Source organism: Aspergillus caelatus (assembly GCF_009193585.1).
Source record: "Aspergillus caelatus strain CBS 763.97 unplaced genomic scaffold BDV27scaffold_30, whole genome shotgun sequence".
NCBI lineage: Eukaryota > Fungi > Ascomycota > Eurotiomycetes > Eurotiales > Aspergillaceae > Aspergillus > Aspergillus caelatus.
In genome coordinates, this window is record NW_022475293.1 from 1 (window position 1) to 27,401 (window position 27,401).

At 50.0% G+C, this 27,401-nt stretch overlaps 11 protein-coding genes across 11 annotated transcripts; 6 read left to right on the forward strand and 5 right to left on the reverse strand.

Annotated features, from left to right (window-relative positions):
- Nucleotides 1-1,253: 1,253 nt before the first annotated feature.
- BDV27DRAFT_169091 (uncharacterized protein) lies at nucleotides 1,254-2,509 on the forward strand (the record flags this gene model as incomplete). Its single annotated transcript, XM_032074944.1, has 5 exons — nucleotides 1,254-1,275; nucleotides 1,338-1,566; nucleotides 1,632-1,712; nucleotides 1,765-1,824; nucleotides 1,884-2,509. 5 exons carry the CDS (start codon nucleotides 1,254-1,256, stop codon nucleotides 2,224-2,226), a joined length of 735 nt encoding a protein of 244 aa, XP_031930882.1. The 3' UTR covers nucleotides 2,227-2,509.
- Nucleotides 2,510-2,899: 390 nt separating this feature from the next.
- On the forward strand, nucleotides 2,900-6,162 carry BDV27DRAFT_123192 (uncharacterized protein). Its single transcript, XM_032065807.1, has one exon. It carries the CDS (start codon nucleotides 3,268-3,270, stop codon nucleotides 6,037-6,039), a length of 2,772 nt encoding a protein of 923 aa, XP_031930883.1. The 5' UTR covers nucleotides 2,900-3,267; the 3' UTR covers nucleotides 6,040-6,162.
- Nucleotides 6,163-6,317: 155 nt separating this feature from the next.
- Nucleotides 6,318-9,904, forward strand: BDV27DRAFT_62258 (uncharacterized protein). Its single transcript, XM_032077126.1, has 3 exons — nucleotides 6,318-7,100; nucleotides 7,176-9,062; nucleotides 9,117-9,904. Exons 1-3 carry the CDS (start codon nucleotides 6,723-6,725, stop codon nucleotides 9,597-9,599), a joined length of 2,748 nt encoding a protein of 915 aa, XP_031930884.1. The 5' UTR covers nucleotides 6,318-6,722; the 3' UTR covers nucleotides 9,600-9,904.
- Nucleotides 9,905-10,042: 138 nt separating this feature from the next.
- BDV27DRAFT_123195 (mRNA splicing protein SMD1) lies at nucleotides 10,043-11,307 on the forward strand. The gene is made up of 3 exons (XM_032065808.1): nucleotides 10,043-10,204; nucleotides 10,295-10,344; nucleotides 10,449-11,307. The coding sequence occupies exons 1-3, from the start codon at nucleotides 10,191-10,193 to the stop codon at nucleotides 10,751-10,753; spliced, it is 369 nt and encodes a 122-aa protein (XP_031930885.1). The 5' UTR covers nucleotides 10,043-10,190; the 3' UTR covers nucleotides 10,754-11,307.
- A 99-nt stretch (nucleotides 11,308-11,406) lies between these two features.
- On the reverse strand, nucleotides 11,407-12,373 carry BDV27DRAFT_169093 (S-adenosylmethionine-dependent methyltransferase; the record flags this gene model as incomplete). Its single annotated transcript, XM_032074945.1, has 1 exon — nucleotides 11,407-12,373. Exon 1 carries the CDS (start codon nucleotides 12,226-12,228, stop codon nucleotides 11,407-11,409), a length of 822 nt encoding a protein of 273 aa, XP_031930886.1. The 5' UTR covers nucleotides 12,229-12,373.
- Nucleotides 12,374-12,588: 215 nt separating this feature from the next.
- Nucleotides 12,589-14,782, forward strand: BDV27DRAFT_154562 (uncharacterized protein; the record flags this gene model as incomplete). The annotated part of the gene is made up of 6 exons (XM_032071984.1): nucleotides 12,589-12,807; nucleotides 12,898-12,997; nucleotides 13,088-13,159; nucleotides 14,002-14,283; nucleotides 14,436-14,545; nucleotides 14,615-14,782. 6 exons carry the CDS (start codon nucleotides 12,589-12,591, stop codon nucleotides 14,780-14,782), a joined length of 951 nt encoding a protein of 316 aa, XP_031930887.1.
- Nucleotides 14,783-15,112: 330 nt separating this feature from the next.
- Nucleotides 15,113-18,980, reverse strand: BDV27DRAFT_123199 (KAR9 family protein). The gene has a single exon (XM_032065809.1). It carries the CDS (start codon nucleotides 18,563-18,565, stop codon nucleotides 15,395-15,397), a length of 3,171 nt encoding a protein of 1,056 aa, XP_031930888.1. The 5' UTR covers nucleotides 18,566-18,980; the 3' UTR covers nucleotides 15,113-15,394.
- A 357-nt stretch (nucleotides 18,981-19,337) lies between these two features.
- On the reverse strand, nucleotides 19,338-19,732 carry BDV27DRAFT_123201 (uncharacterized protein; the record flags this gene model as incomplete). Its single annotated transcript, XM_032065810.1, has 1 exon — nucleotides 19,338-19,732. A coding segment is annotated over exon 1 (157 nt), but the record flags the coding sequence as incomplete, so codon positions are not given.
- On the reverse strand, nucleotides 19,666-21,690 carry BDV27DRAFT_123202 (uncharacterized protein). The gene has a single exon (XM_032065811.1). It carries the CDS (start codon nucleotides 21,350-21,352, stop codon nucleotides 19,820-19,822), a length of 1,533 nt encoding a protein of 510 aa, XP_031930890.1. The 5' UTR covers nucleotides 21,353-21,690; the 3' UTR covers nucleotides 19,666-19,819.
- Nucleotides 21,691-22,054: 364 nt separating this feature from the next.
- BDV27DRAFT_123203 (alternative oxidase) lies at nucleotides 22,055-23,586 on the reverse strand (the record flags this gene model as incomplete). The annotated part of the gene is made up of 2 exons (XM_032065812.1): nucleotides 23,228-23,586; nucleotides 22,055-23,166 (listed from the first exon to the last, which is right to left on the reverse strand). Coding segments are annotated over exons 1-2 (1,057 nt in total), but the record flags the coding sequence as incomplete, so codon positions are not given.
- Nucleotides 23,587-24,260: 674 nt separating this feature from the next.
- On the forward strand, nucleotides 24,261-27,202 carry BDV27DRAFT_123204 (uncharacterized protein). Its single transcript, XM_032065813.1, has 5 exons — nucleotides 24,261-24,427; nucleotides 24,587-25,108; nucleotides 25,200-25,543; nucleotides 25,609-26,414; nucleotides 26,483-27,202. The coding sequence occupies exons 2-5, from the start codon at nucleotides 24,931-24,933 to the stop codon at nucleotides 27,087-27,089; spliced, it is 1,935 nt and encodes a 644-aa protein (XP_031930892.1). The 5' UTR covers nucleotides 24,261-24,427; nucleotides 24,587-24,930; the 3' UTR covers nucleotides 27,090-27,202.
- The last annotated feature ends 199 nt before the right edge of the window (nucleotides 27,203-27,401 follow it).

A 27,401-nucleotide genomic window follows, 5' to 3' on the forward strand; every position in this document is an offset into this window, starting at 1 on the left:
CAAACAAAAAAAAAAAAAAACGAAACACAATGTGCAGCCAGTCAGTCAAACGGCAAGATCATCGATGTTGGCTTGCGTTTTAGGAGAAAGTCTGACAGGCCTTAGGCAAGTGGCAGTGTGAATCATGCTAACTAAAAGGTATTAGAAATTAAATTCTAGGCAAATCAAAAAAATAGAAAATAATAGACAAATTGGATAATAAACGATCACCTTAAAAGTAAAACCGAACTTACCATAAGCTGAGCTGTAGACTTAGTACTAAACCAGAACGAACTATCTTTGGTTTTCCCCCCAGGCGAATCTGCTTATTCGCTTACCCTCATCCGTTTTTCTCCATTTGTTGACCCTAGGACGTTTAAATAGTCGCCGTTGCTCGGTTTCCTGGGGATGGCTTCATTGGTTTCTGTATAATTTTGCATTATTTTTGCCAACAGGGTACAGTTGTTGGATTTCGACATTACCGCCGTGGTTGTCGAAAGGATTCAGTCTGCGCTTGTCATCTTTCTATACTGTAGGTCCAGTGATCTTTCCCCTCGCCATTCCCTCCCTCACTGTCCCCTTCTCCCACTATATGATCACCTTATATGTATGTGGTCTCGGGGTTTCTACTGTTCTCTCCCTCTTCATTAACTTTGTACTTTGTCTGTCTAAATTCAATACCATTCCCATTTTCTGTTTTGCTAAATCAGTGTACTATACCTCTCAAATGTCCACCATAACACTTGAAACACATCACTTACCTGACGTTTCTTATCGTGATCGCAGACACCTGGCTGGCTCTCCACTGCGGAATCTGAGTTGCACGTCAGAGTCATCCGCTTCTTCTTTCGGACTTCATCCGTCGACTTGGATTGAGCCTTTACAGCCGCGGAATACTAGTCCGCCGATTACCTCGGGCTCGTATTTGGGTCTGCAGAGCTCAAGTGCACTATCCGGCTTCAGGATCTCTCAAGGACAAGACTCAGCAACCAGATCTAGTAGCAGCTCAAGCTCCTCCTCGTCGTTTGAAACCACTCCGGTCATTTTTGGTACTCCGCTAGGTTTTGAATCAAACTTTTTAAGGCCAGAGCACGAAGATCAACCGCCCTCTGGCCTATCCAGGCAGATCCAAGAGGAACTCCCGATAGAAAATTCACTGTATGTTGGTCATGGTCTGCACCGAGAGTATCTATTAATAAGAACTTTTATGACAAAGAACACCGTGCTTTGAGTCATCTATCCAAGCACAGCTGAAGACCGACTTGATGGCAAGTATGGCAGATAATAACACACACAGTACGATACCTAAAACGGTCTATTCACGCAGGTCCATGGCATTTCGGACTAACTTCATCTAGGTTATGGTTGGCAAAGCCGGCCATCACATCCTCTTCATCCTTCCTCGATGGCGATGGACCAACAACCGTTTCCCCAACCACAGACTCTCCCACCATCGACTGGATACCATGTCGGATATCATCCTCCGCAGGCCACAACGCAAGGGTTTTATCAGCCCGGAATTCCGGCACCTCAATATCTTTGCTCGCCACATCCAGGTCTGCTTCAGAGCCGACAGCATCCCCGAAGGTAGGCCATCTTCTTACAACCACGGCTCGTTAGACAAAAAGTTACTGACTTGTAGCATTGTATAGTTCTTCCATTCCATATTCCTTTCCCAACAGCCACATTGCAGGCAGCCCTCCAACAATAGCGGAACATTCGTTTACTTCATCGTAAGGTTGCCAGGGTATCTAAAAGGAAGTCACGACACTGACTAGCTTCTAGGCCTCCCTCTTACTTAGTTAATCATCAAGAATATTATTACTCCCACGCTCCTTCACTATCGTCAGTCACATCCCTACTCGCTTCCACTCGAACTTGTACACTGACAAACAAAGTTCCAGGTCAAATCCAAGCTCTTTAGCAGTGAGCCCTCAGTCACAACATATAATGACACCAGGAACAGTATACTCGTCTCCCGATACAGCACCGTCAGGCTCAGACCCAGAACAGCAAGTCCGCGTCATCAGCTTCCGACCGAAACCGCAATGTTGGGATCACGGATGCAACGGCCGTGAATTTTCAACGTTTAGCAATTTACTCCGTCATCAAAGGGAAAAGTCAGGCGTGGTTGCCAAAGCAGAATGCCCCAGCTGTGGTGCAGTATTTACGCGAACAACAGCTCGAAATATTCATGTCTCTCAAGGGAAATGTAAAGGTGGAGGGAGGGAAACGTCGAGCGAGTGATGATTGCGCCCGTGGCGGAATGGATTCTCCATCGAATCCCAGCGGCCTACTTCTACAACAATACTGTTCAACTCGGAGCACCACGTTGCCTGTTTCAAAGTCACTGTCAAATGACTGCAGCGAAACAAGCTCGTCCCTCGATACCCTTCCAGGAGCGGAGTTCGGCGCCATGGGGAGCCTAGAACAGGGAACGAATTTTCGAATCCTTCTCATGACAAGGATTTAGCGAGTCTGCAAGAGATATATAGACAGCTCTGCATTCCTATCTATATGCATGGTGGAGTAAGGGTACACTAAATTGACAGATATAGTGATATACATTGTACATACTTTCTTCTCAGGCTAAGCCTACACTATACAATTCCAAAGCATAGTCGCGAACCATCTACGCGCTCAAAGATCTCATCTAATATTTCGGGTTTGATACGTGCAGAACCTAAGTACTGATTTTAATAGCCAAATTCTTTGTTAATGCATGTTTCTCTCCGGAAGGAAGAGAAAGGGCTGTATTCGCAGGTCAGGGACGGCATGTTCTCGAGATGCTCGCATCATGCCTCAGGCGCGTAACCACCACGTGGCCCCTCACATGCTTACATCACGCATCACCTGACCGTAGCGTGTCATGCAGTACAAGGACGATGGGATGCCTTAATTCCTCAGGGACCACCAAGTGACTCACTGTATGCTCTCCACCATGCCGTCGGCGTCCTTTTAAGTGTCAACTGCCTATGTTTGTATGACTTTCCAGGACCTTCTCTTTGGAAGGACTTGTCTAGCTTCCGGCCAATTGCGCCCACAACTACATCTCTAACATCAATATTCTGGGACCCCAAGATGACTCGATTATCAATAGCATTCTACAACCTATGTAAAGTATCCCAAGCTTGCTGGCACTTACACTGTTTATTACCTCCTCGCATACCTCGGTCTAGCCTGGTACCTATCTGAGTCATTATCTGTTCAACCGCTCGCTTCATCACGTTGTTCCGATTCAGAACCACGGCGTGCTTTTGATATACTTTGCCTTGAAAAGCCTGAAGTATGGCGTCCATCTTTACTTACGATCCTGACCCTCCAAGGGTCTCTTCACCGTGGTCCACCTCCGGATCCTCCACTCCACAGGTAGCTGGGACAGGGGGCCGTAGTGTGACTCGGAATCAGTCCGCTACCAATCTGGATCGTCCAGATCCCAATTTCTTATCTGACTACGGCATTACGAAATTAGAGCCGGAGCCACAAGAAGGACCAACTGAGTACAAGCTGCATCTTCTTCTTCGAGCAAGAAGACTCTACACAGCTATGTCCACCGGTCATCTCGTTGGTGGTTCCTATCACTCCCGATTGCCTTTGTCAACCTCGGTTCCAACATCTTCCAGTTATGATTCAGCCTCGAAACAGTTCCAAATTCGCTCTACCCAGAGCCGTCAGCAAAGATTGCAGCAATTGACAACTCAACTTCTGTGGCGCTTACAGCAGTCATCGCCTTTCCATTCGTCCACCGCTGCCAATCTTGTGCTCCCCGTTCTCCCAGAGGCAGCATTGGAATTTGGTATCCCTCAGAAACCGGCTCGCTTACTCCCTGGTCTTGAGGAGAGCCAGGGTGCTCTGTACGAGATCGGAGTTGCCGACGATGGCACATTTGTGGGACTCACTTACGACGAGCTGGAAGAGAGTCTGCTGAATTTACAGGTGATGGCTGGTAGCCTTGGTTGCAAGGTTGAAATTCTTCGCCGGGTAATCGTTGGGAGTTGCGAGTGGACCGAGGACGCATGTACGCCAAATGCTGAAGTTGGCAAAGTTCATGCGGAAGACCTTTGGGTTGCTGAGGCTTTAGTGAGTCCGGATTGGGATTATTACCGAATTGAATCGCCAAAGAATGGTTCCCACGAGGGCAAGTCACCGTCACTGGCGGCCAGACAAGGAATATTGGAGGGCGATCACTCCAAAACGGAGCAAATACGCATTTCCATCACTGGCCCAACTACAGCTGGAAAATCGTCGCTTTTGGGCACACTGACCTCATCTGTCCTTGACAATGGAAGAGGCACCAGCAGACTTGGTCTACTCAAGCATCGGCATGAAATTTCTTCCGGAGTCACTAGCTCAGTTGCACATGAACTGATAGGGTACGCCGCTAATGGAGTGTCCGAGGATACCCTCGAGGTGGTCAATTATTCATCGGGCAATGTTGCAGCGTGGGACGATGTACATGCAGCCTCGGCACAGGGACGTCTAGCATTTGTCTCTGACCTCCCGGGATCAGTTCGTTATCTAAAGTCTACCCTTCGGGGTCTGGTCAGCTGGGCTCCGCACTATGTATTTCTGTGTATCCCGGCAAATTGTGACGATGTGACCACAAAGGAGCCTCAGCCTGATTCCGCGGAGCAAACTACCGATATCAACTTGGCATTGTCGCACCTCGACCTCTGCAATAAGTTAGAGATCCCTACAGTAGTGGTCATTACTAAGATGGACCTTGCGTCTCGCGCTAGCTTGAAACAAAATCTTACGAAAGTTCTATCGGCGTTGAAACTTTCCGGCAAAAAGCCCGCCATGCTGCCCGTACAACCCGGCAGTTCTGAGGCTTCACTAGACCTGCATCAGGTCGGACCAAAGGATAGTATGGAAATCAAGAAGCTGATCGCTACTACTGAGAACTGGTCTTCCACCGTCCCAATAATCCTCACAAGTGCTGTCGATGGCTCGGGAATAGGGAGGTTACATGCTTTGCTGGGATATCTCCCAATCCCTGCAAGACCATCACTCCGAACCATTTCCCCGTCGAAGGCACTACCACCACCGTCACTTCCCACAAACATTTTCGATGTTGACGAAGTGTTTGCCATCCCTCCGTCGAAAGTCTACTCAATGTCCGCGGAACAGTCCTCAAAGGAGAACCACGGGGTGGTTCTCTGTGGCTTGGTCCGCTACGGATCAATTTCAATAGGTGACGAGCTGGTCATCGGACCTCTCCTTGACAACGCCCTACTGGAACATGGAGGTAGGGTTCGTTCAGAGCGGCGCTCAGACGCCCAGCCCCAGTCTGAACCTTTTCGGAGTAGGCCATCATCGGGGGACTTCTCCACCTCGTTTGTTCAAGGATCCTTTCCGGGAAAGATACCCTATCCAACTCAAGCACACTGGCAGCGTGTTCGCGTAGTCAGTGTTCGGAACCTCCGATTGCCCGTCCGGAAGTTGGTTGAAGACCAAGTAGGCACAGTAGGCGTGGAGCCCCTCCCTAGTTCCCAAGACGAGCCACCTCCTCGGCTTGGCAGGGTTCGGAAAGGAATCATCCTGGCCAGCTTTCCAGCACCGCCTGCCAACTCCATTCCCAAATCGCTATTATTCCACACAGGCTTTGTCGCTAGCTTTGACTCTAGTCAGTTCGCTTCCTCGCTATCCCCACCACTGCTTCTGGGAGGGAATGCGATCGTATACATTGCCAACATTCGGTCCACAGTAAAAGTGACTTGTATGGCACTTGCTGATGATGAAGTCGTCTCTTCACCTCCATCGCCAACAGAACCTGAGTTCTTCAGCTTTGATAGCGATGTGAATGATCGCGATAAAAGTGACCAATCCGAACTCAACCATATGATCAGGTCTTCGGCCAATTCAAATGTTAGGGATGTCAAGATTACATGTTGCTTCGTGACGTCAGTCGAATGGGTTGAAGTTGGGTCTCGCATACTTCTCATGCCAGGGGCATCGGCTGCTTTGGCTTCTGCACATGGCTCAGGCTTACCTTCTGGACTTGAGGGGTTTGTTGGTCGAATTTGTGATGTGGTTTCCACCGCAAATTCCAGTAAATGATAAGAGCCTCTGTTGGCTATCAAAGTTATCAGATGTAGGAAGATCATGTAGTTACATGCTTAGGGCTTTTTTCCTTTTCTTCTTTTTGTTCAATTCACACACTGTTGTATGAATGCTTTGAATGTAGTGCACTCGGTTAGGTACTATATTTGTAGAACTAAGCAACTGGCACGTGCGGTGTGGGGAAAGGTGACTGATCGGCCCAAGGCGGCGAACGTGCCGCTGTTAGTGTGACTTTAAATGACCTCAGGCTCACGGATGACCCCAAACTTGACCAACAAAGAAGTCGGCATTCCTTCCACAACCCACTAAATTTGCTCGACTCTCGACGATACTGTGCAATATACGAAGTTCTCCTGACCAGAACGGTTGTGGAACGATTTGTCCCTCATGGGTACTTCTGAAGTGTCTGAAACTTGACCGGGTTTGATTGGATAGGCATCATTCTGTGGTACGAGCCATTTGGTGGTTCCCGCCGCCGCAACCTCAGCTCATTAATATTACCTACTTCGTTTTACCCCGGATTTGACCCGCCAGATTCCGCATCAAACAATCAGGAGCTATCGCGACGTAAGGAGGACGATCTTCTTACTGGCACTGCTACCTTCTCCTTCGCTTGTTTGTGTTGGCCTTGTAATGTCCCATAACTATCTCGAGTATCTGTGCGCAGCTACTAGTACGCAATGACCTCATCTGTCAATAACATGGCAGAGGCCAGCAGCGCGTACGCGGGTTTTAGAATCAGCACCGACTTAACTCAGCACTCGGATGACGACGATGAGTTTCTTTCAAGTGCGAGCACGACTTCTGAGGGGGGTCAAGAGCATCTCCTGGAGTACAAGCAACCTGCATTAGAATCCATGAATTGCCAACAGGGGACCATGGGTGACTCCACAGCAATATCATCTTCGAACAGCTTGCGGGCTCAGGAAGTTGAGAGGTCCGGAGTGGAACCGGTAGAAAATAACTTCGTACGCGATGACAAAGCTCTGGGGGTTATCAGACGGCCTCTGCATTTGCTTGACCTACCCATGGATATATTGCAGGTAATCATTAAAGAAGTAAGCACGGGTCGACTTCCTTTTAGATCACCCTATCCCCTCTGTTGCTAATTATAGCCATCTTTAACGATATAGGTGACGCATACCAACGACCTCACCTCGCTAGCTCTAACATGTTCCAGTCTGCATGCTTTAGCGATTCCTCAAATGTATTCTCGGTTTGATATCGTATGGCCAGAACCAATGTCACCGTCTGTCCATCCCACGGGTGTCGATGCTCTTTCTTACGGATTAGCAACATTAGTAATGGGCGAAGATGTTTTTCACGAGCTTCCTCCACCCCACCGTCCCGTTGCGCCCTGCCATCACTGCGGCTGTAGCGCCCAGCATGTTAAACAAGGCTCCCGACTTGAGGCAGATGGCATACGGAGGATACGTCGAGGGAATCACTATGCGCAGTATACACGCAAATTTTCTGTGGGCAATGGACCGCCAGAGTGTGTCCAAGAGTACTCTGTGACGAAAGAAACGGGCAAAATGCTGGGAACTCTGGTAGCGTTGGCAATCGCTCGCATGATAAACCTAGAGTCTTTCATTTGGGATATGCCGACTGGCGTTTTGCGGGACGTCTGGATAGCGCTGTCATCTTTAGCAGATCGACCGGGACATGAATGCCGTCTGGAACGTGTTTGGGTTCGTTGGCACGATAACTCCATGATACGCATAGTTCGGACACCATCAGACATGACACTACCGGGCATGCCGTCTCCCTTTATCTCTCCATCCGCTAGATCAACGCGTCTACAAAATTACGCCCATGTAGAGTATCCTACTCTTTCGATCTTACCCCCACTGAAGAGCTTAAGCGTTCTCGATATAGATGAGTCATCATATATCGAGGAAATGGCTGTACTCATTGAGCGCTCACGGGGGCGCTTAAAAGAACTACGCATCGGGATTTCCTCGAGAGTCTACCAATATAATTGGTTAAAAGCATTAGGAGGCTGGTCTCCTGTGCAACAAGACGCGTCCAACCCTGTGGTGTCCGGTTGGCCTAAAGTTGGCGGTGTACTCGGTGTCCTCCTTGGTAATCCCCACACTCAATTTCCCTTTGAACTAGCAGCCGATCAGCCTTCCTCAAAAGAAGTGCAGCCGGGTCAGCATGGCAGTCACCAGGGGCTTAGCGGGACGGTTCCGCCAGCTGGGGATATTGCTAGTAACGGCACTTCGAGTGGACATTCGACTACACAACTTCCGGATACAGGACCTCTAGAGCACTCTCCCAAAACCACCGGCGCTTCTAGAATGGACAGTGTGACATCTCCCCAAGTGACCGAGGAGCCATATCCCACACAACCATCTAGACTTGGAGATCTACCAGGACCATCAAGCAAGTGTATCGGCATCAACAAGCCCTTTACATCCGCCTCAGCGACTAGCCCTAAGTCTGACAGATTGAAGTTGGAGGTCTTGGAACTAGAGCGCGTCTCTTTGTCCATCCCAGTCATGATGCACGCGATAGACTGGACCCGGATCACGACCCTGACAATCCTTCGCTGCGATGGTCATGAAAAGCTCTGGAGAGCGCTCCGTCGCCAGTTTTCTCCGTCCACTGCACTGCGCGGTAGTCCAAAACCAGAAAATAAAGACGTAAATAGCTCCTCCTCGGAGTACTCTCTAAAGCTCAAGCATATTCACACAGATGCTGTATCCCCATACCTGTTACTCTTTATCAAGGATGCCATTGCGCCTAATACACTGGAGACCTTGTTTTTGCATGAGGCTCCGATGTACGACTCTATCGTACATGTTGACGCTATCTATCGAAATGTGATCCGTAACCATCGAACAAGTTTGAAACACATCTTAGTTGATAGCACAGAGCGGTCACCTGGTGGAATCGAAATTAGCACTAATCGCTGGCGTAAGTGGATGTTCACCCGGGAAATGATCACCTTCATTACTAGCGGCCGTATGCCGCGGCTGCGCGAACTATCGATGACGATGCATTCCAAGGACTGGGTAAATTTGTCTCTCTCAACACTAGGTGGTTAATCCCGTGCTGACTCTCTTTAGCATTATTTTCTCCAGAGGCTCCCCAATATGCCCCAGTTACGCGCCCTCCATATTCCTCACATAACCAATCCTATTCACCGAGACCCGAAGGAACTCGCATTACAGATCCTTGATATTATCACTATTCGCACCGAAGTTGGAATAAGCTACATTGGCATGATCAATAAGTGCTACGAAATCCTTGAGGGCAAGCGTGGTGAGAAAGACGACTTTGATGATGCGGACGACAGCCACAGCGAAGGCTTTGTGCCAGGCAGTGATGACTGGGCACCGTCTGACACAGACGATGATGATTCGGATGACGGCGGCGCCGGGAGCGCCATAGAGTCAAACTCAGAACTCTCGTCAGACGACCACAGTTCATCTGATGGATACGACTCCGATCTCGAGAGCAGCAAATCGCGCGTGGCTTTTCGGCTACGGGAAATTCTATTTTACGATGATAAGATCTCCATCTTCAAGGCACGACATGGAGTTCTATGACCTGCGAGCGTGTTTATTGTCACTGGCATGGTGTTGGGTGGTTTCATTGGATTACTTCTCTTTCTTTCACTTCCTCAGGATTATTATTTTCCTTGTGACCTTTGAGATACCATTTGATCGGACTGGGGGGCAGAGTAGAATTCATATATCTGTCTATCTATTTGATGCTGGTGTGATGTTGCATGTTTCGGGTTATGAGAATGAACGCTGCTGCATCACATGCTTCTCTGGCGTGTACGCTTGGTAGACACATCAATAGAAGCTTTTATTTCTGGAATCTTTTGCCCAAGGACTGCATTAAGTTACTAGTAGTATACTGTGTAGAACCTCTTGTCACCTTCTATGCATCGTATGACTAAGCTATGCGATTAATGTCCGGACTAGTTAGTTATGAGTAACGTGAGAGTGGATGACTAAGCATGAACCACCTCTGCAATCACCGCCGCAAGACAGCAATCGCAAGGCTTGAAGGTACATCTGGTCCCGCCCAACCCGCCAGTGTTCAGATATTAAGTCTGTATTAATACTCATATTAATACGAGCATTCTTTCTTCGACCTGATTTTTCGGCGTTTTGCGCGTAACCGTCACCATGAAGCTCGTCCGGTATGTTGCCCCAAGCTGTTGAAGAGCTGTTTCCACAAGCAATTCGCAACCGTAAGCTAGCCGACTGATACTGACATGGTTTGCTTCCAGGTTTTTGATGAAGTGCGCCAATGAGACGGTGACTATTGAGTTGAAGAATGGTCAGTCTCTCCCTGCCGCAGCTCTGGCAATCCCACCGATTACAATCGCACACGTCCCGTCAGACGTCTTTTCTTTCCTGTCCCTTCTAACACTTGACCTCCAGGCACAATCCTCCATGGCACAATCACCTCGGTTTCCCCGCAGATGAACACCGCACTGCGCACCGTGAAGATGACCCCCAAGGGCCGCGACCCTATCTCGCTCGACACCATCAACATCCGAGGCTCGACGATCCGCTACTACATTCTCCCGGACAGTCTGCCACTGGATACCCTCCTTGTCGACGACCAGCCGAAGCCTAAGAACAAGGCGCGCAAGGAAGCTGACCGCGGCGCTCGCGGCGGCGGCCGTGGTGGCCCTCGCGGCAGGGGCCGTGGACGCGGCCGGGGACGTGGACGTGGATTCTAAACGGGAACATAGACAATGGCTAGGAGTTCTTCTCTTCTTCCGATTTGATTCGTTTTGGGTGATATCTGCGATGGTTTCATTTTTGCACCTCGAGGGTTCAGCTTCTATTATTCCTTTGTGCAATGGGCGGGAAAAAAGAGAGTTCTAATTTACCTTTTTTTTTCTTTCTTTTTCATAAATTTTGTCGGATTCTGGTCGTATGCATCAGCGGCAGAGGGAGCGCTTGAAATCAGCGAGACTATCGGTCCTCGTATGCGATTGTTTTTTTGACACGATTTGACAGACAGCCATACCTCGGGTCTCGTGCAAGCTCAAGGCATGATTAGGCTCTTGTCGCGGGGGAAGTGTGGGTTTTATCACGCATGAACGAGGGAGCGAGATCATCGGACATTGCTGCAAGCTGATACGCGTTGATGGGAGGATCCATGGATCGACATCTAAAGAAGTATAAGTGGCATGGTCTGCTATACGACACTTGAAAACGATTATCTCGCAGAAATATGATAAAACTTTGGAAAAGAATATGTGACGGATAACAACGTCCACCGGCCTGTAAAACATCACTCAATCATCAGTCATATCGGTCATTAGTCTATATTGCTCTATTTTTTGATCTCTGTATATCCGTACTCTATCATATCATCATCACCAGATCACGCCGTTTCCTTCCATATCCGAACAATAACCAACTTCTCCCACCCAGCCTGCTGACCACTGTTCCCAACCGTCTCTGCCTGCCATCCATCCCCCCAAGCCCTTATCCTCTCCTTAACCCCCTGCGGCCGATTCTGCGCACAAAACAGCACATATGCCACCCCACGGCCAGGAGCCAACAACCCCGGGATCTCATCCAACAACCGATCCGTTGTCTCCATCCCATCTCTTCCACCGGCATACGTCAGCGACAAGAAGTACGAGTCGCGCTCGAACTTGGCAGACCTCGACATTCCCGTCTCGTCGACATCCTGTTCCGTGACGGAGGGTAACCGTGGCAGGTCCTCGCTGGGCACATACGGCGGATTGAACAGAAGGACATCCACACTGCCTGGGCGAAGGGAGCTCCCTAGATCGGCCATGACCGAGGACAAATACACTGTCTTCTGACTGTTGGCTTCTTCTGATTCGGTATCAGTTTGTCGTTCTTTAATTGCTTTATTGGCTGTTTCACGGGTCGCGATGCAGGCATTCCGATTCACATCTATTCCTAGAGGGAGGATATCACGTCGTCCAAAGATCACTTGCGAATTGGCTGCTACGAAGCCGAGCACGACTCCCGAGCCGGTTCCAATCTCAACGACTAATGGGGAGGCGGTGGATTGGTCTGGGGACGAAGGGGTAGCGTTGAAGCGCTGAGTGAGCCATACTGACTCGGCCGGTGAGGCGAGGGTGTCGAGGAAGAGGTAGGAGTCTTCGGAGGGTTCGTAAATGGTGTCGAAGGAAACGTGGGATGTGCACGGAGTGGGGAGCATTTTCATGTATTTCCCTTGTTCTATTCACACTTCACACACCAGTTGACATTGATCACTCAATATACCCAGTTATGAATATAAAAACAGCCGTCAATAGAATGACCAGCATGTACCATGAAACAAATCGTAGCAAATATACTAGTAGTTATACCAATGATCCTAAATAAATGCAACAATTGAACTTCCGACTCAATCAGATAACCCGATAAAAAAGCCTAATCCCAGCCCTCCAATTGGCCAATCACTCTCCGCCTCCGTCGAACCGCGGCAATACAAGTACCATCATCATCATCATCAGCATCATCAGTATCGACTCTCCTCTAACCCAACACCAACCCCAAGTCCCAATTACACCAAACCACCACAATGCGCGCCTTATCCCGCCTCTTAATGGCCACACCCTCAACCATGGGCTCCAAATCCAGCCTCAGCGAAGCTCTCGCCCTCCTCCCTCCCCTCCAACTCTACCGCCGCATCCTCCGCGTCCACCGCAAGAAACTCGACCCCGAGATGCGCATCCTCGGCGACTCTTACCTGAAGAGCGAGTTTAGGGCCCACAGGAACGTGGAGAATCCGTTGCATATTGTATGTTTTTATTTTTTTTTTAATTCTTTCTCTTATTATGTATATGCTCTGTGGGGTTACATAAAGCTAATATTGCTGAAACGAATATAGATCGGGTTCTTGACGGAGTGGCAATTATATGCCCAGAAGTTGGAGGGGGATACCTGGGTTGGGGAGAAATTGGATAAGGATAAGTTGGATAAGATGAGTGGTATGTTTTTTTACTACTTCCTATCTCTTTTTCTTACTCGTTCTTTTTCCTCTTTTGGGTGTATGTCAGGCTAACGATGGTATTATATAGACCAGCAAATCGGCCAATTATACGAGCTCATGAACGCTATCAAGAACACGGAGGGCGAGGGCGAGGGTGAGGGTGAGCAAAAATGAGTGGATGAGGGTGTTTTCACGATACTCTATGACTATTGAATTGTCTTGTCCATCGTATCCCCCAATGTCGGAAGGGTATATTGGGATATGGTACGACGCTGATAGACCATTCCCAAACCTTACAGTGGCTTGGGATAGGAGGGGCACCATGCTGGATATTATATGGTCCGGATAAGGACGTGCTAGACATGCAGTCAACGAACAGGGTTCTGGTGTATAATAGAATGTACTATATTATATTATTGGCAGTATATACATATACTCCCTAGATAAATCGAATCCATGTAAGGGTTACTATAACTATATCTGAAACAGTAATGTACAGTACACATGCATACATAGTGCATTGACATATGCATATATCAATAATGGTAGTATATCCAAAATACAATCAATCTAAAGTAAACCAAGAAAAGAAAAGAAAAAGTACATGCATCCGGCTATTCTAAAACCCCCACCAATCAACACCATATCCGGCTCACGCCCTTCCCAAAACATGCACCATAAAGAAAAAAAAAAAAAAAAAAAGGAATCAATGACTAATCACACGATAAGAACCAGTTAAACTTTTATATACCCCAGAAATAGCAATCTACAACATCCTTCAATTCCCCAGAACTTATCCCAGAACCCATCCCAGTAAATCCCAAATTCAACTCCCAAACTACACAAGAACCAAAACCAAACCAAACAAGAAAAACAAAAAAGAAAAAGAAACAAAGGAAAGAAAACAAAAAACAAGAAAATGCCCTCAATCCTCGAAGACCCCACCACAACCCGCCCTCCAAGCCTCCCAAACCCTAACCCCCCGATCCGCTCATCTGAAAGACGGCTCCCCCGTAACCCTATACCCAATTGCCAATGGACCGCAAAGCATCCCTGCAGACCTGGTCGCCTTGCTCCACCGCGAGTTCAGCGCCGAGATTCAGGCCGGGTGTACGTATCCCATGGAGGAGCCGATGACGTTGGAGCGTTTCGCGGAGTATTGGTTTGGGACTTTTGCTGTTGTGGCTGTTCTTGGGGAGGAGAATGAGAATGGGGGGTTGAGGGAGGGGAGGGATTGGGAGAAGGAGTGTTTGGGGACTTTTTATATTAAGCCTAATTATCCTGGTTCGTTTTCCTTTTCTTTCTTTTTTTTTTGGGAGGGGGGTGGGTGATTTGTGTTTGTTTGTTTGAGGGGGAGTGGGGAGTGGAAGGGTATATTGAGTGTGAGGTGTGAGTGAGTATGCGAGTGCTGATATGGTATTGTTCTATATATACAGGTCGATGTTCGCATGTTTGCAATGCAGGATTCCTGACTACAGTTGCTGCGCGAGGCCGTGGAGTGGGTATCGTCATGGGCGAGACGTATTTGCAGTTTGCCCCGAAGTTGGTAAGTTCTTTTTTCTTTTGCTGTCAAACCTTGGTTTTGTGTGTATGTGTGGGTGTTGACTGGCGTTAGGGTTACAAATACTCTGTTTTTAACCTGGTCTTTGAGAACAATGTTGCGTCCGTTAAGATCTGGGAGCGATTGGGGTTCAAGATCATTGGTCGCGTGCCTGGGGCAGCGCGGTTGGCGAATAGTGAGGAGTTGGTGGATGCGTTGATTATTGGGAGGGAGTTGGTTTAGATGAGTATTTATCAGGGAAGTATGATGGCTTAGGTAGGGTGGTTTTGTATATAGATTTATAGATCGAATAAATCCATTGGGTTACATCTTCTCGAGCATTGTTGGATTATGGGGACGATGAATGATCCAGTGAGTATCTTTGCTTGGGTTATCTTAATATAGTATTAACTGTTATTCTAGGGTGATTGCTTTTTCTACTCATGAAGAGAATGTTTAAATACGTTCTGAAAGGCATGTGAGATTTATTGAAAGTCTTAGTTAAAGGTCCTGTTGGCTATATCAAATACAATTAATTGGTAAATGCTGAGAAAAAGCTGGAGTAAAAAAAAAAAAAAAAACATTTCATCAAAAACAATGCCATGCACCATACAAGAACGCTAATCTCAATCACAATGCGAGTGGGGAATCAAGAAAACCAGTCTGACCCGCAACGATATGGTATATGGCGACACCACAAAGTACCCGAACCGCAATGCACATAATACAGGGGCAATAAATATGCGAGTATAAAGTGAAATAGTACATAAAACAGAATCCGATGATGATGATGATGATGATGAGGGTGGTTATGATACGGTGAAAAAGACTCCGTCGCAGACAGATTCGAACAATTTATCGCCACGGTGGACGTTCACTCAGCTTACTATGAGTGCCCGCACTGCTATCCCGGCCGCTTTTGTTTCGCGGCAAAGGAAGCAAGCTGATGCGACGACTGCCCCCATGACCCAGTGCAGTGCCCGGGCGTTCAGCCTTGGTGGGACTGAGCAGGCCACGGTTATAATCGTGTGAGACACTGCGGCCGAATGACAGCCCGGCAAAGCTTTGTCGGCTTCGAGGGGTGTTGTTGATGCCTTCCGCCCCCGGCGCACGTCGAAGCTTGCTGTAAGGTGGAGGGTCGAGGAGGGAACGGTTGGGCGTGGGAGAACCAGAGCGGTTAGGGCTGCGTGATGCAAGGCGACTTGAAACGCGGCTGGAGACACGGCTGGGGGACCGTGTTGTTGAGGGGGCGGGAGATGCAGCAAGGTCCCGACGGGACATCATTGATAAGGGACGGGAGGTGCGGCTTGGAGCCGAGGACTTGCGGAATGATGTGCTCGATTTGTAGACATGGCCGACTTCCAGATCATTGGTGTTCACACTCGAATTCCATCGTGGGCGATTGTCTTTGGCAGGTGGAGGCAGGCGTGGCACCTTCTTCGCAGCCGGAGTAGGTGTGAATAGACCACTTGGCTTGGAGGGAGATGGGGCCGTCAGCGTCGGTTTCGGGATCGCCGATTTCTTGCTGGTCAAGGTTGCCGTGGGCTGGGGTATCCCTGAGTATCGTCGAACCTTGGCCACGGTACTCCGGGCGACTGAGCCCACAGAACTGCCCCGTCTGCTAGAGCTTCCCAAAGAAGCACCCGAGCCTTTGTTAGCAGGGGTCATGACCACCGATGAGGGTGGGGAGCTGCCAGGAGTGTCAATAAGACTAGTGGCGGGACTGTCCATGGTGACAATGGTTGATATGGAGTCGCGCAAGTGCTGGCCCGGGGCCACGTTGAATTCCGTAAGCGATGAATCCATCACCTCCACGCTCCTTTTCAGCGCATCCATCCTCGACGCCATGTCTGACAGGAGGTTCACCGTCTCACCATTCACCGTCAGTTGATCCTTCACCCCCTTCTCAATAAGAGATATGACTCGTTCGATGGCAGGGATGTAGTGCTGCTTTTTGGCCTCGTAACTCTCAACGCGCTTCGCTAGTCCCGCCGGGTTATGCACATGGGCACCTGTTTCAAGGGCTTCTTGCAACTTGGCAATGCTTCGTTCGACCGACAGGAACATTTTCCGCGCCTGCATGCCGGCATTGCGGAAAACAAGAACCCACCGGTCCTCACTGAACTCCTTCCGCAGAGCTTCCGCATCTGCCTCCAGGGTCCTATAGCTCTGCTCTAGCCCTTTTCGCCGCTCTTCCATCTCCGCACAGGCGCTGGGGAAAATCCTCTCCGCTCTGCATTGAAACATGGACAACCGCATGGGCAAGAACGCAAGGGATGCCCGCAAGGGTTGTATGCGGGCAAATACAGCGATGAGGTCCGCATGCTCCGAGTCATCCTGTGGGGTTTGGATGAGCGGGGTATCCAGGGTCGGTGGCGCATCGAATAAGATACTATGTCGGTTACTATTCGAAAAACTGCCGTTGTTTGGTGTTTCCTCGACGATGGTCTCCAACTCGCTAATATCGAGCCCAGAGCTATTCGACTCCTGTTCAGCAGCCCATGCATTTGCCATGTTGATGTGTCGCTTCTCTTCGATCTCGAAGAGTAGTCGGCTCAGACTCTCAACCTCGGCGCTGACATCTCCCAGAATGGTATTCCAGAGCTCCTCCCATTCCATGGCCAGCTCCACTTGTTCCTTCACATTTCGAAGTCGATTCTTGATATCTGCCCAGCTTTGTAATATACCGTCCATCTGGATCACAATGGTCTTCAAACTGTCGGCACTAACGTCGCCAATGTCGTCTCGGAGCTGCACATCTTCAATAGCTTTCACATAAATGTTCATCAGACCTTCGAACCGCGTAATTGCTTTGTCGATCCCGTCTAGCCCTTCTCGTCCGCCTGCTGCCGCCCACTCCACTTCGTCTTCCGCATCGAGACCACTTAACACATCGGAGGCCTTTTTTATCCATATCTGAATTTGCGATGCGGACCCAGTGAGAGATTTGACAGCCAATGGCGCGTTTGGTATTGCGGCAATGCTGGCTTCTAGGGACGATGGTTGGGGCAGTGGGATGGAAGTAAGCTGGGTTAGCTGGTGACTGAAGGACGCGCGAGAGAAGGAGTATATTGATTCGGGACGCTGCGAGCCCTGGGGGTTAAAGTAGGATTGTACGTTCGAATTGGCCGACGGGGGACGCGGCGAGTCTTTTGGTGGAGGCTGCGGGGGTTGCTCAGCTTCGTTGTCACCAGTACTTTGGATGAACTTCTCGAAATCTGTTTGGACATGTTCGACCTGTGTGTTATGGGGAGCACCTGATTCGATGTCCACTGGCGCTGGCGGAGACGCAACGGCAGCCATGGCCACTGGAGCTTCTTCCGGTTCCTCCACTTCTTCCACTTCTCGGGTTGGGCTGGCGTCTGGTGTTGGTGTTTGATCGACGAGTGTTTCTTCGACGGGATCTTGGTCTGCGACCGACGTAAAGCTTTCCTCGACAGGTTCTACCGGTTCTGACTCCACGGGGAAAGGCAATTCTATGTCCGGGTCGTGAACCTCCAGGTAGGTCGACTCAGTCTGTTGCGGTTGTCTACCTTTACCACCAAAATGCACACCATTCCACGACCGGCCTCGCTTTTCAATCTTGATCGAATGGTCTTTGTTGCGGCTATCTAATTCCTTGATATGCTCCTCGGGGATCCGACCAACGGCACCTGGGCTGCGAGTGGGAGTCGCGGTCTTGTGACTCCCATCCAATAGCTTGACGCGCGCTGCTAGACCAGGAGACAAGCGGCGAAGGATGGAGGGACGAATGAGGGATTTGTCCGACCCAGGCTGATCGTGGATATCGTCGAGATCGTCGTCGTGAAAGCTACTCCCAAGACTTCCAAGACTGCGGAGACTGCGCAGGGATGATTTCGACTTGATTCGTCGCGGCGATGAATTCTCTGGAGGAGAGACGGCGACGGCGGGAGGTGGAGGAGGAGGGGGAGAAGATAGCAAGTGCGATAATGACGATGTCGTGGGCGTCTTCGGACCGGAATCCGGGTGGGTGGGTGCAGTTGTGACAGTTGACGTGGTGAACATGGTACGTATTGACGGGGGCGACCGCCCTGGTGGTCTGTTTGTGTTGGTGCAGTAGTGTGAAGATAGCGTGGAATGTGGTTGGAGCAAATCAACGTTCTTTGGGCGCGTCTTTGGGTTCTTGGGGGTGGAATTTGTTGGTATGCAAGACGGTCACTCCCTCCCCCTTTCTCTGGTCGCTTGTTTTGTTGGTTGTCTGCAAGTATAAATAAAGAACAATAAAATATATCAGACTAGTAAGCCAGCCACTAGTTAGTATTTATGTGCAGTCAGACGAGTTGAAAGAATAGTCCACGGGCGTGAGTCCTCTTGAAAAAAAATAACAATTGGGGGCGATACAAATGATCGGCTACATGGTAAGTCAGTAAAGTAGTAGTAGTAGTAGGACGAGTAGTTGTTGTTAGTTGTTGAGGTGGTATTTTTTGGTTTTCTTTGGTTTGGGCAGCGGGTAATCTGGCGGCGGAGGGAACCTTAAAAGACCGCAAGTTGAAATTGGGAAAATTAAATTAAAAGGAAATTAGAAAAAAAAAAAAAGGGTATGAAATCGGAATGACACTTTCCATCTCTCCCTTGTTTTCCGGAAGCCGTTGATCGTCCTTCAGGAGAACACCACTAGTAGTGTATATTTCCCCTTCCAGGTAAGGTCGTTGTCTTGTTTCTTTTTCAATTTTAGGATTCTTCTTTCTTCTCTTTTACTTTCGGCTATTTTTCTCTCTTGTTTTTCTTCTATTTCCCTTTTCTCTCATGTTGTGAAATTCCTCAATTCACCATTCATTTTTATGTTACCGGTTTCTTCACATGTATAATCAAAACAAACCTTGAAAAAACAACCCGTGGTCAGGTATGTAATTCATGGTATGTTTGGTACCGTCCACACACTGAGTCTCTTCTGTTATGTACACGTCCCATGGGAACCCAACTGGAACTCCGAAATAATCATTTTAGGCATATCCCCAAAATCATGATAGTTGTTGAAAGAAAATTAAATATAGAGAAATAAAAAAGAAGAGACAAATGTGACAAAAGTGGCAAGATTGACCATAAACTCAGCCAAAAAGAAGTATATAAATATGAGCCACCAGAGAAGAGAAAATCCATCGGATAAAAAAAAAAAAACTCCCACATAGCAAGCAAGTCTCCAGCAAGTAAGGGGTATCAAAGTGGACAGCAAACAAACGTAATAGGGAGCCCAGAATACTACAGTACGTGGTCCCAGCCATCAGGCACCAAAACTCTCCTTCATACCGATCGCGTCCTTCACGCAGGGTCGACGCCCACCCCGTCATGAGGAGGCACTGCATCGGCCTTCCCTGAATCAGCCCCCCGCCAATCTCGCATCAGCTCTTCGCGAACTGCCTTGCACCAAGTAAGGAGGGCTGTGTCAAACTTCCTCCAAGCCTCATCACTATTCCCGTAGACCACCCCCATCACATCCATTTCTAACTTCGTTTCCCACCGGATTTCCGCAGCCTTAGTCCAATACCGAATGTTGTCCGCCCGTCGGTACGGTTTGGCGACGTCCTCATGGAAAGATTTGATTTCGCAGAAGGGTCTCTTGGATTTCTTTACGGCCTGGTTATGGATTTGAACCAGGCCGCGCCCGTCTCGGAACCACTCGAGCATCGGAGTTGGTAGGACCTGACCTTCGGGGGCTGTCCATGTTGGCAATGCATCCGTCTCCAGCAAACTACGCAGGAAGGCTTCCTCGCGCGCCCTCTCTTTACCACTCCAGTCTCCACGTGCCCAAGCCCATCCTTGTCGTTCCTGGGCTTCCACCTCCTCCATATGAACTTCTTGCGCCAGCATGCTGCGCACGTTCGCCATCCAATCCATGATGGACGAGCGCTCGTCGTCCCGGAGTCCACCGGTAAAATTACGGGAGGCCCATCGTTTCAGGACTTCCAGCATGTCAAACAGTTCCTGGCGTATTTCCCGCTCACTTTTGATCGAGGCTAGACGCTCTGGCCGTTCGTGGGCGGTGTAATAAATCCTAGCAGCCCGAATCGCAAGAGTCACAACATCCAGAATACGCATGCCCTGGATCTCGTGCCAACCCAATGGGGTGGCTCCTGCTAACATCTTGCTCGTCGGGTCGCCAGTGTCAGGAAGTTCGTCTACGTTGATACGTGGAGGCTTCATGTTTCGTGGCGGCTCCTTCTCGGATCCAACCGTCTCCATGATCTTTTCGGCCTCGTCGAGCGCATCCCGGAGATCCTTTCGCAGGGCTACGAGATCTGGCGGCGGCGGGAGGTGGAAAGTTTTCACGCTATAGGTGCTCACAGTCGGAGGCAGCATCACCTCCTGCTCATCGTACTCTTCGTCGGCGGGTTCCGAGCTCTCGTCCGTCGGGCTTTCAGTCATATCCTCGATGAAGCGAGCATTTGGGGTGAGGAGTAATCTCGGTATGTCTTCCGGCTTTTGCTTCTTCTTCCACTCCCGAGCCTGGCCGCCCTTCCCTTCCAACAAGCCTGTGCGGGCAAAATAATACTGCAGATGCGCTATACTGCCCAAGCTCATCACACTCTCACGGTGTCTGGCCGATTCAGCAAACTCGACCCCCTGGGGTCGGATATACCCTCGTCTTCTCGACGAGACGGTGGACACGGAGGATCTGGCATCGGCAGATGTGGCGGACGAGACTGATCGAGATGAAAGGGTCGACACGGTTGAGACGGTGCGGTCTGACGGGGAAGGACACGAGGAAATCGCGGGCGTCGGTACGATGGATGGTGAGGGCGAAGAGGCTCGGACAGGAGGGGCAACGGACTCGGACTCGATAGACTCATCCATAATCGCGTGGATCTAATGCGCTGACTCTTTCCGGGAGGGTTATGTGCAGCACCGTCGAAGAATTTATAGATCTGGGAGAAATGCAAGGAGGGACACAGATCTGGTTGTAGATAATATGATGTATCTCAATCCCAAGCAGGAAAGGACAGATGGACGTCGGGTCGACAGAGACAACAACAACAGTCAGGCGTTTATTAAAAACAGGGACTCGTCCTCGGTTGAATTGGTAACGGTGATCGATCGGCAAAGAGAACAATTCTTTGGAAGTTCGAAAGGGGGGCACTTTTTCCCACTAAAAGGGGAAGCGGGTCGATAGCGTCGTTAACACGTCTTCCTGGAATTAATTACCTCCTCGGTAGTGATGGTATTAATAGATCAATCAATCTCGCGTCACGCCGGTACTTCCGTTTTATCCAGAGAAGCCCCTGACCGTTCTGCATGTTCCTGTCGACTTGTTCTGTAGCCCTGCGAACCTAGTCATCGAAGTGATCCATGGGTCTCGCGAATCCCCTCCGAGGTTCCCAACTTATCGATGGCTCTCTTTACCATCTTTTTTTTTGTTTTATCTCTGGGCGCTAGACCCGTTGGGGCTTAGAGCGGGTCCCGTACCTGAACGCCCCGGATTTCGACCAACCTTTTCATGAGCGCGGATCACCTTTTCCCATTTTCTTCAACGCTTCGGTGTTTCAAGATGAAATTAAATGGCTTCAAAACGGCAATGATTCGTCCACTCTAGGCAAACATATTCAAGAAGAGGAGTTCTATATTCTATTTACAATCTGTCCTTATGCCAATAAATATGTGCTTTGCAACAATCATTGCGCCTGAAAAAGACGTGCGCCGGGCACAATGAAATCCCATAATAAAACAAACTTGCTTCAGCACGGCCAGTCCTGCTAGGTGCTATACAAGTAGAAAGAAAAAAAAAAAAAATACAAAGAAAATAAGAAAGGAAAAAAGAGAAAGAGAGATAAAAACTTTCGCACACGGTCCTTAATGTGAATGACGACACTCAAATCACTTCTTCTCTCTCCCACCCCGTTGCTTTCAAATTCGCAATGCCCTTGCCAGGATGGGCTTTGCTTGGGTCCTTGTACTTGACCGAGTACGGATTTGGGTCTGCGGCTTGATTCAGGTTTCCTAATGTGTGGTTCACCTCGCGGTGCTTGGCCTCATCTGCGCGGACATACATCAGCAGGTCCTTCATAGTCCGTTGGCCCTCAGGCATCTTCCAGTATTGGACGGCAATCTCCGGGGCTTCCAAGTTTGTCCACTTGGGGAGTTTCCCGTGGTCGATGTCTTGAATCGCTCGAGTGTAGGTGATCACTGCCTCTTCTTCAAGGTAACCAACGAATCGGTGGCAGATGCGCGGCGACATGAGATAGGAGAGGAAGAAGCCGTTGAAGAAGACGCCTTGTGCGCCAAGGACCATGAGTCGCATAAACCACCCTGGCTCGGCGACTTTCAAGAAGGTGAGCAAGTGCATGCGCTCATTGTATGCCTCCTCGAGCAGAGTTTCGATCCATCCATTGTCCCTCTTCATCCGTCTCAGGCTTCTTAGATGTCTCAACATGCCTCCAACCATTCCTGGTACACCAGCAACACTCTCCAGGAAGACGAATCGAGTGAGCCATTTCTGCTCGGTCATCTGGAACTTGGCCTCATGTTCTTTGCCCGGAGGAGGATGTCGGTACCCGGTTACGAAGTCCATGCCCCATCGGAGCAATCGAACGGTGCTGAGTGCTACCCAGTCTGCCCAGTCCTTTGTTTCCCGGTGAGCAACTGTGACGTGGCGCATCTGTTCTTCGGTATAACTAGTATGGTTAGCACCCACTATTAGACTAACCAGAATGCTTTAAGTGAAGGGGTTCTTACACAGGGTGGGCCCAAGCTGTCTCTACCTCCTTGATGTGAGGCGCAGTTGGTGGAGGAAAGAATTCCTTCGTTTGTGTGTGCGGTGTCGATGAGATGAAACGCTTGGTGTTCTGGTGGTTGATTTTGCTCGCTAGCAATGGACCGCTGCATCGTAGTCCAGCTGTGGCAACAGAACCTGTGCATCCTCGGATTGTGAGGTGCAGGTAGGACTTCGGAAGTGAAGCTGCCCTAAGGGGCACTGTGGTTGTTATCGAATTCATCCGAGTATAAGTTATTGGATAGCTGATCAATGAACTTGAGGTTCAGTAGTAGTAGTAGTAGTAGTAGAAAGAGTCTTGCTTTGATCACAAAAGGCCTGCTGTTTACTGGATACTGGGACATCACGGCTCTACTGTCTATCTATATATAGTCCTGGATAAGAAGCTTATGGCAGAAATCGGAATAGGGCCGGAACCAGACAAAGACAGTATACTGTCATAGGGCGCAAAATGTTCTCGCCAGAACGTGCTGACAATTAGGACGACTTTGAGCCACACCGGGACGACCAACTGAGATCCGTTTGCGGGATTCTGACATGCCTTGCAAACAACAAAATCAAGATATGGAACGGGTTTTTCTTGGCGGGTCCTTTAGGGACCAAACTTTCAAGCCTTTAGAAGTTACACCGAAGTTACATGGAAGCAACCGTCGTGAACATCCTCTCGACACCAAAATTCCTCAATTAACGTATTTAATACTAAGAACCCCCCGGGTCCTTTCTGCAGCTGAAGTGAAAGCGAATCTAAAAGTCTCCCCATTATCCTTATGCCCGAGAAAGAACCTGGGCATCCAGCGGCGAGATACCGTATATTACATATTGATACGGAGTGTGTAATTTAAAAAATATACGAAGGGGCGGGCAGATGACTTCGGTGGAAACCGGAACGGCGTCTGACTCAACGCGATGCCGAAGCTTGACCTCCGAGTCGATTCGGATCCCGATCGTCTTTGGTTGATTCAGTACGGAGTACTCCATAGTAAAGTAGTAGTTTATCGGGCTCTCCATACGTCAGACCCCTTGCAAATTTTCTTCAGTTCTGAACTCCTTACGTACAGCAGATCCCGAACTCCTTCTATGGAAACCCTTCGTACTGTGTAATATCATGAGCTTCACTTTTCCCGGCCGAGAAGTAGAGATATCTTGATTGTGTCGATTCCCAGGTAACGAACGGGAAGACAAGTACTCCATACCCCCACAGCGCATTAGTGGAATTTGGGCAACAGCAATGTGATAATGGAGGGCCTCCCCTTCGTTAATGATGTGTGTGAGGGAAGGGGGTGAGAGACAATTAACTAACTACTTGTCGTCGAGAGTGACAGTCCCTAAGTGATACGCCATCCATTGAGATTTTCCTTCTGGGATCAACGGTGATGTGGCACTAGACTTGACCTTGTTTAAGTCACCAATGGCCGGGGTAAGAAATGCAAGCTGATTGTGCTTGCTTTGTCTATGATATATTGATTGGCCAGCTTGTTGGTGGTCCTAAGGCGGACAGTTAGGACGGGAGGCCTAATTGCCTCAGCCTCGAAGAGATTCTGTACTCGTCGTATGGGTTGAGCTTACTCTTGGGTCTCGTATTCGATTTAGGGCGCAAGAGATAGATGGGATCGCAGCCATCTCCAGCTCCATCGACCTCGATGTATTTAACCGCTGCGCAGCCACCATGTTCTCTTTCCTGAGTGGTACTCAGAGGACTACGCATTTCTGGCTTCGTGCGCTTATCTCCTGGGCCTTCTTCTCCTCACTCGTCTGCGCTGAAACACCATTCTCACCAGTCATGGGCAGACTTTACAAAGAGTTGCCTGAGGGGCTTGACGAGGTCGATGTCGTCATCGTCGGAGGTTCGTGGATCCATACGGACTGCTGCACTGAGCTTCGGCCGGTCAACATGCCATGAACCACAAAAGCTAATCAATGGATTTTTTGACATAGGCGGCACCGCGGGCTGTGTCGTGGCATCTCGACTGAGCGATGCCTACCCGACCCTGTCCATTCTGATTGTTGAGGGTGGCCGAGACAACCAGGGCCTTCGAAACGTCACCTACCCCCTGCTCCTGCTCAACAACATCTTGCCCGGCAACACTGACACGCTTTTCTATGAGGGCATCGCTGAGAAGGCCGTGGGCAATCGCTCGCTTGTCGTGCCGTCCGGCGGTGTCCTCGGCGGCGGCTCGTCTATCAACCTGCTCACCTACAGCCGTGCTCAAGCCGTTGACTACGACCAGTGGGGAGTCGAGGGGTGGTCTTCCAAGGACCTGGTTCCCTATCTCCAAAAAGTATGTGATGCTGTGTCCACTGATCCAGTTGTGAGCAATTGAGCACTAGCTGACTCACTCGGTAGCTCGAGACTTATAAAGGTGAGGGCTCGCCCGAGACACACGGCTACTCTGGCCCCATGATCGCCACCGCAAGCAACTACACGGCAAAGGCGTCCGAGGAGGGCTTCATCAAGGCAGCTGCCAAGCTCGGATACCCGGAGGCTCGCGACATCCAGGACCTGGAGACCATCAATGCCACGCAGCGCAACATCCGCTACGTGAGCGGAGGCAAGCGCCAGGATGCCGCCTCCAACTACCTGCACCCGCGCCTCGGTGACGGCGTCCACCCCAATCTCTACGTCCTCACCCAGCACCAGGTCATCCGTGTGTTCTTTGACGGCAACAAGACCTCAGGCGTCGAGTTCAGGTCCAACCCCAAGTTCAACGATGGTGCCGAGAAGCCTGCGCAGAGGGTCAAGGCCAAGAAGCTCGTCGTCCTCTCCGCTGGCGCCCTGGGCACCCCGCTCGTGCTGGAGCGCTCTGGCGTGGGCGACCCTGAGATCTTGGGCAAGGCGGGCGTCGAGGTTGTCGCCGAGGTGCCCGGTGTGGGAGCCGAATACCAGGACCATCAGCTGATGACCTACGCCTACTACTCGAGCCTCCTACCCAACGAGACCTTTGATGCTATCTACTCAGGCCGCACTAACGTCGACGAGCTCATTAAGAAGAACGACCCCATCATAGGCTGGACCGCCGCCGATGTCTACTCGAAGCTCCGGCCCAGCGACGAGGAGGCCAAGGCTCTTGGGCCCGCGTTTGAGAGCGCCTGGAACCGCGACTACAAGACTAACCCAACGAAGCCGCTTTCCATGATCACTTCGCTCAACGGGTAAGCCATCTCCAACTCCAATTCTGTCGTCCTGAATGCAGAGTATACTGAGAACATTTCCTCTCCAGCTTCCCCGGAGACTCCACTGGCCAGCCTGAAGTCCAGTACTTCTCCTGCTCCACCTTCACCCTGTACCCCTACTCCCGTGGCCACCTCCACATCACCTCCAAGGACCTTGACGCGTCCCTCGACTTCGCCACGGGTTTCTTCGCCGACGAGGACGACATCGACATCAAGAAATCCGTCTGGTCTTACAAGAAGCAGCGGGAGATTATCCGCCGCATGGACGTCTACCGCGGCGAGTTTGCCCCACTGCACCCGGCTTTCGCTGCTGACTCGGACGCCGCCACCCCCTCGGAGCCCTTTGACGGTCCTCTACCCGACGATGTGCCCGACATTGTGTACACGGCCGAGGACGACGCGGTGCTGGAGCAGTGGCTGCGGGCTAATGTGGGCACGACGTGGCACTCGCTGGGAACGTGCAAGATGGCACCCAAGAGCGCGGGCGGCGTTGTCGACTCGAGCCTGAGCGTGTACGGTGTCGAGAAGCTCAAGATTGCCGATCTGAGTGTGCCGCCGGGCAACGTCGGTGCTAATACGGCCAATACTGCGTTTATGATCGGCGAGAAAGCGGCCGACATTTTTATTCAGGAGCTGAAGGGATATGATCACTGAGGCGGCGACAACGGATACCCTTAATTATGGCACGTACATGTAAATAATGCTGCATTTGTGTATATTGTCTTATTGCCTGATTCCTTCTGATAATTTAAATTCCAAAACTTGTGCCTCAGTCCCTTGGCTATAACTTTCGTCCGGAAAGATGGTGACAGGCTAGCATCCCATCTATACTACTATTAATTATTATATATATCATCATCTTGTGGTTCTCTCCTGATGACGAGACTTGTGATGATGACCGGCCTCTCAGTTCATCATGGCCTGCCCCACAACATCCGCCCAGCCTCGAATTAAGGTTAATTAGAC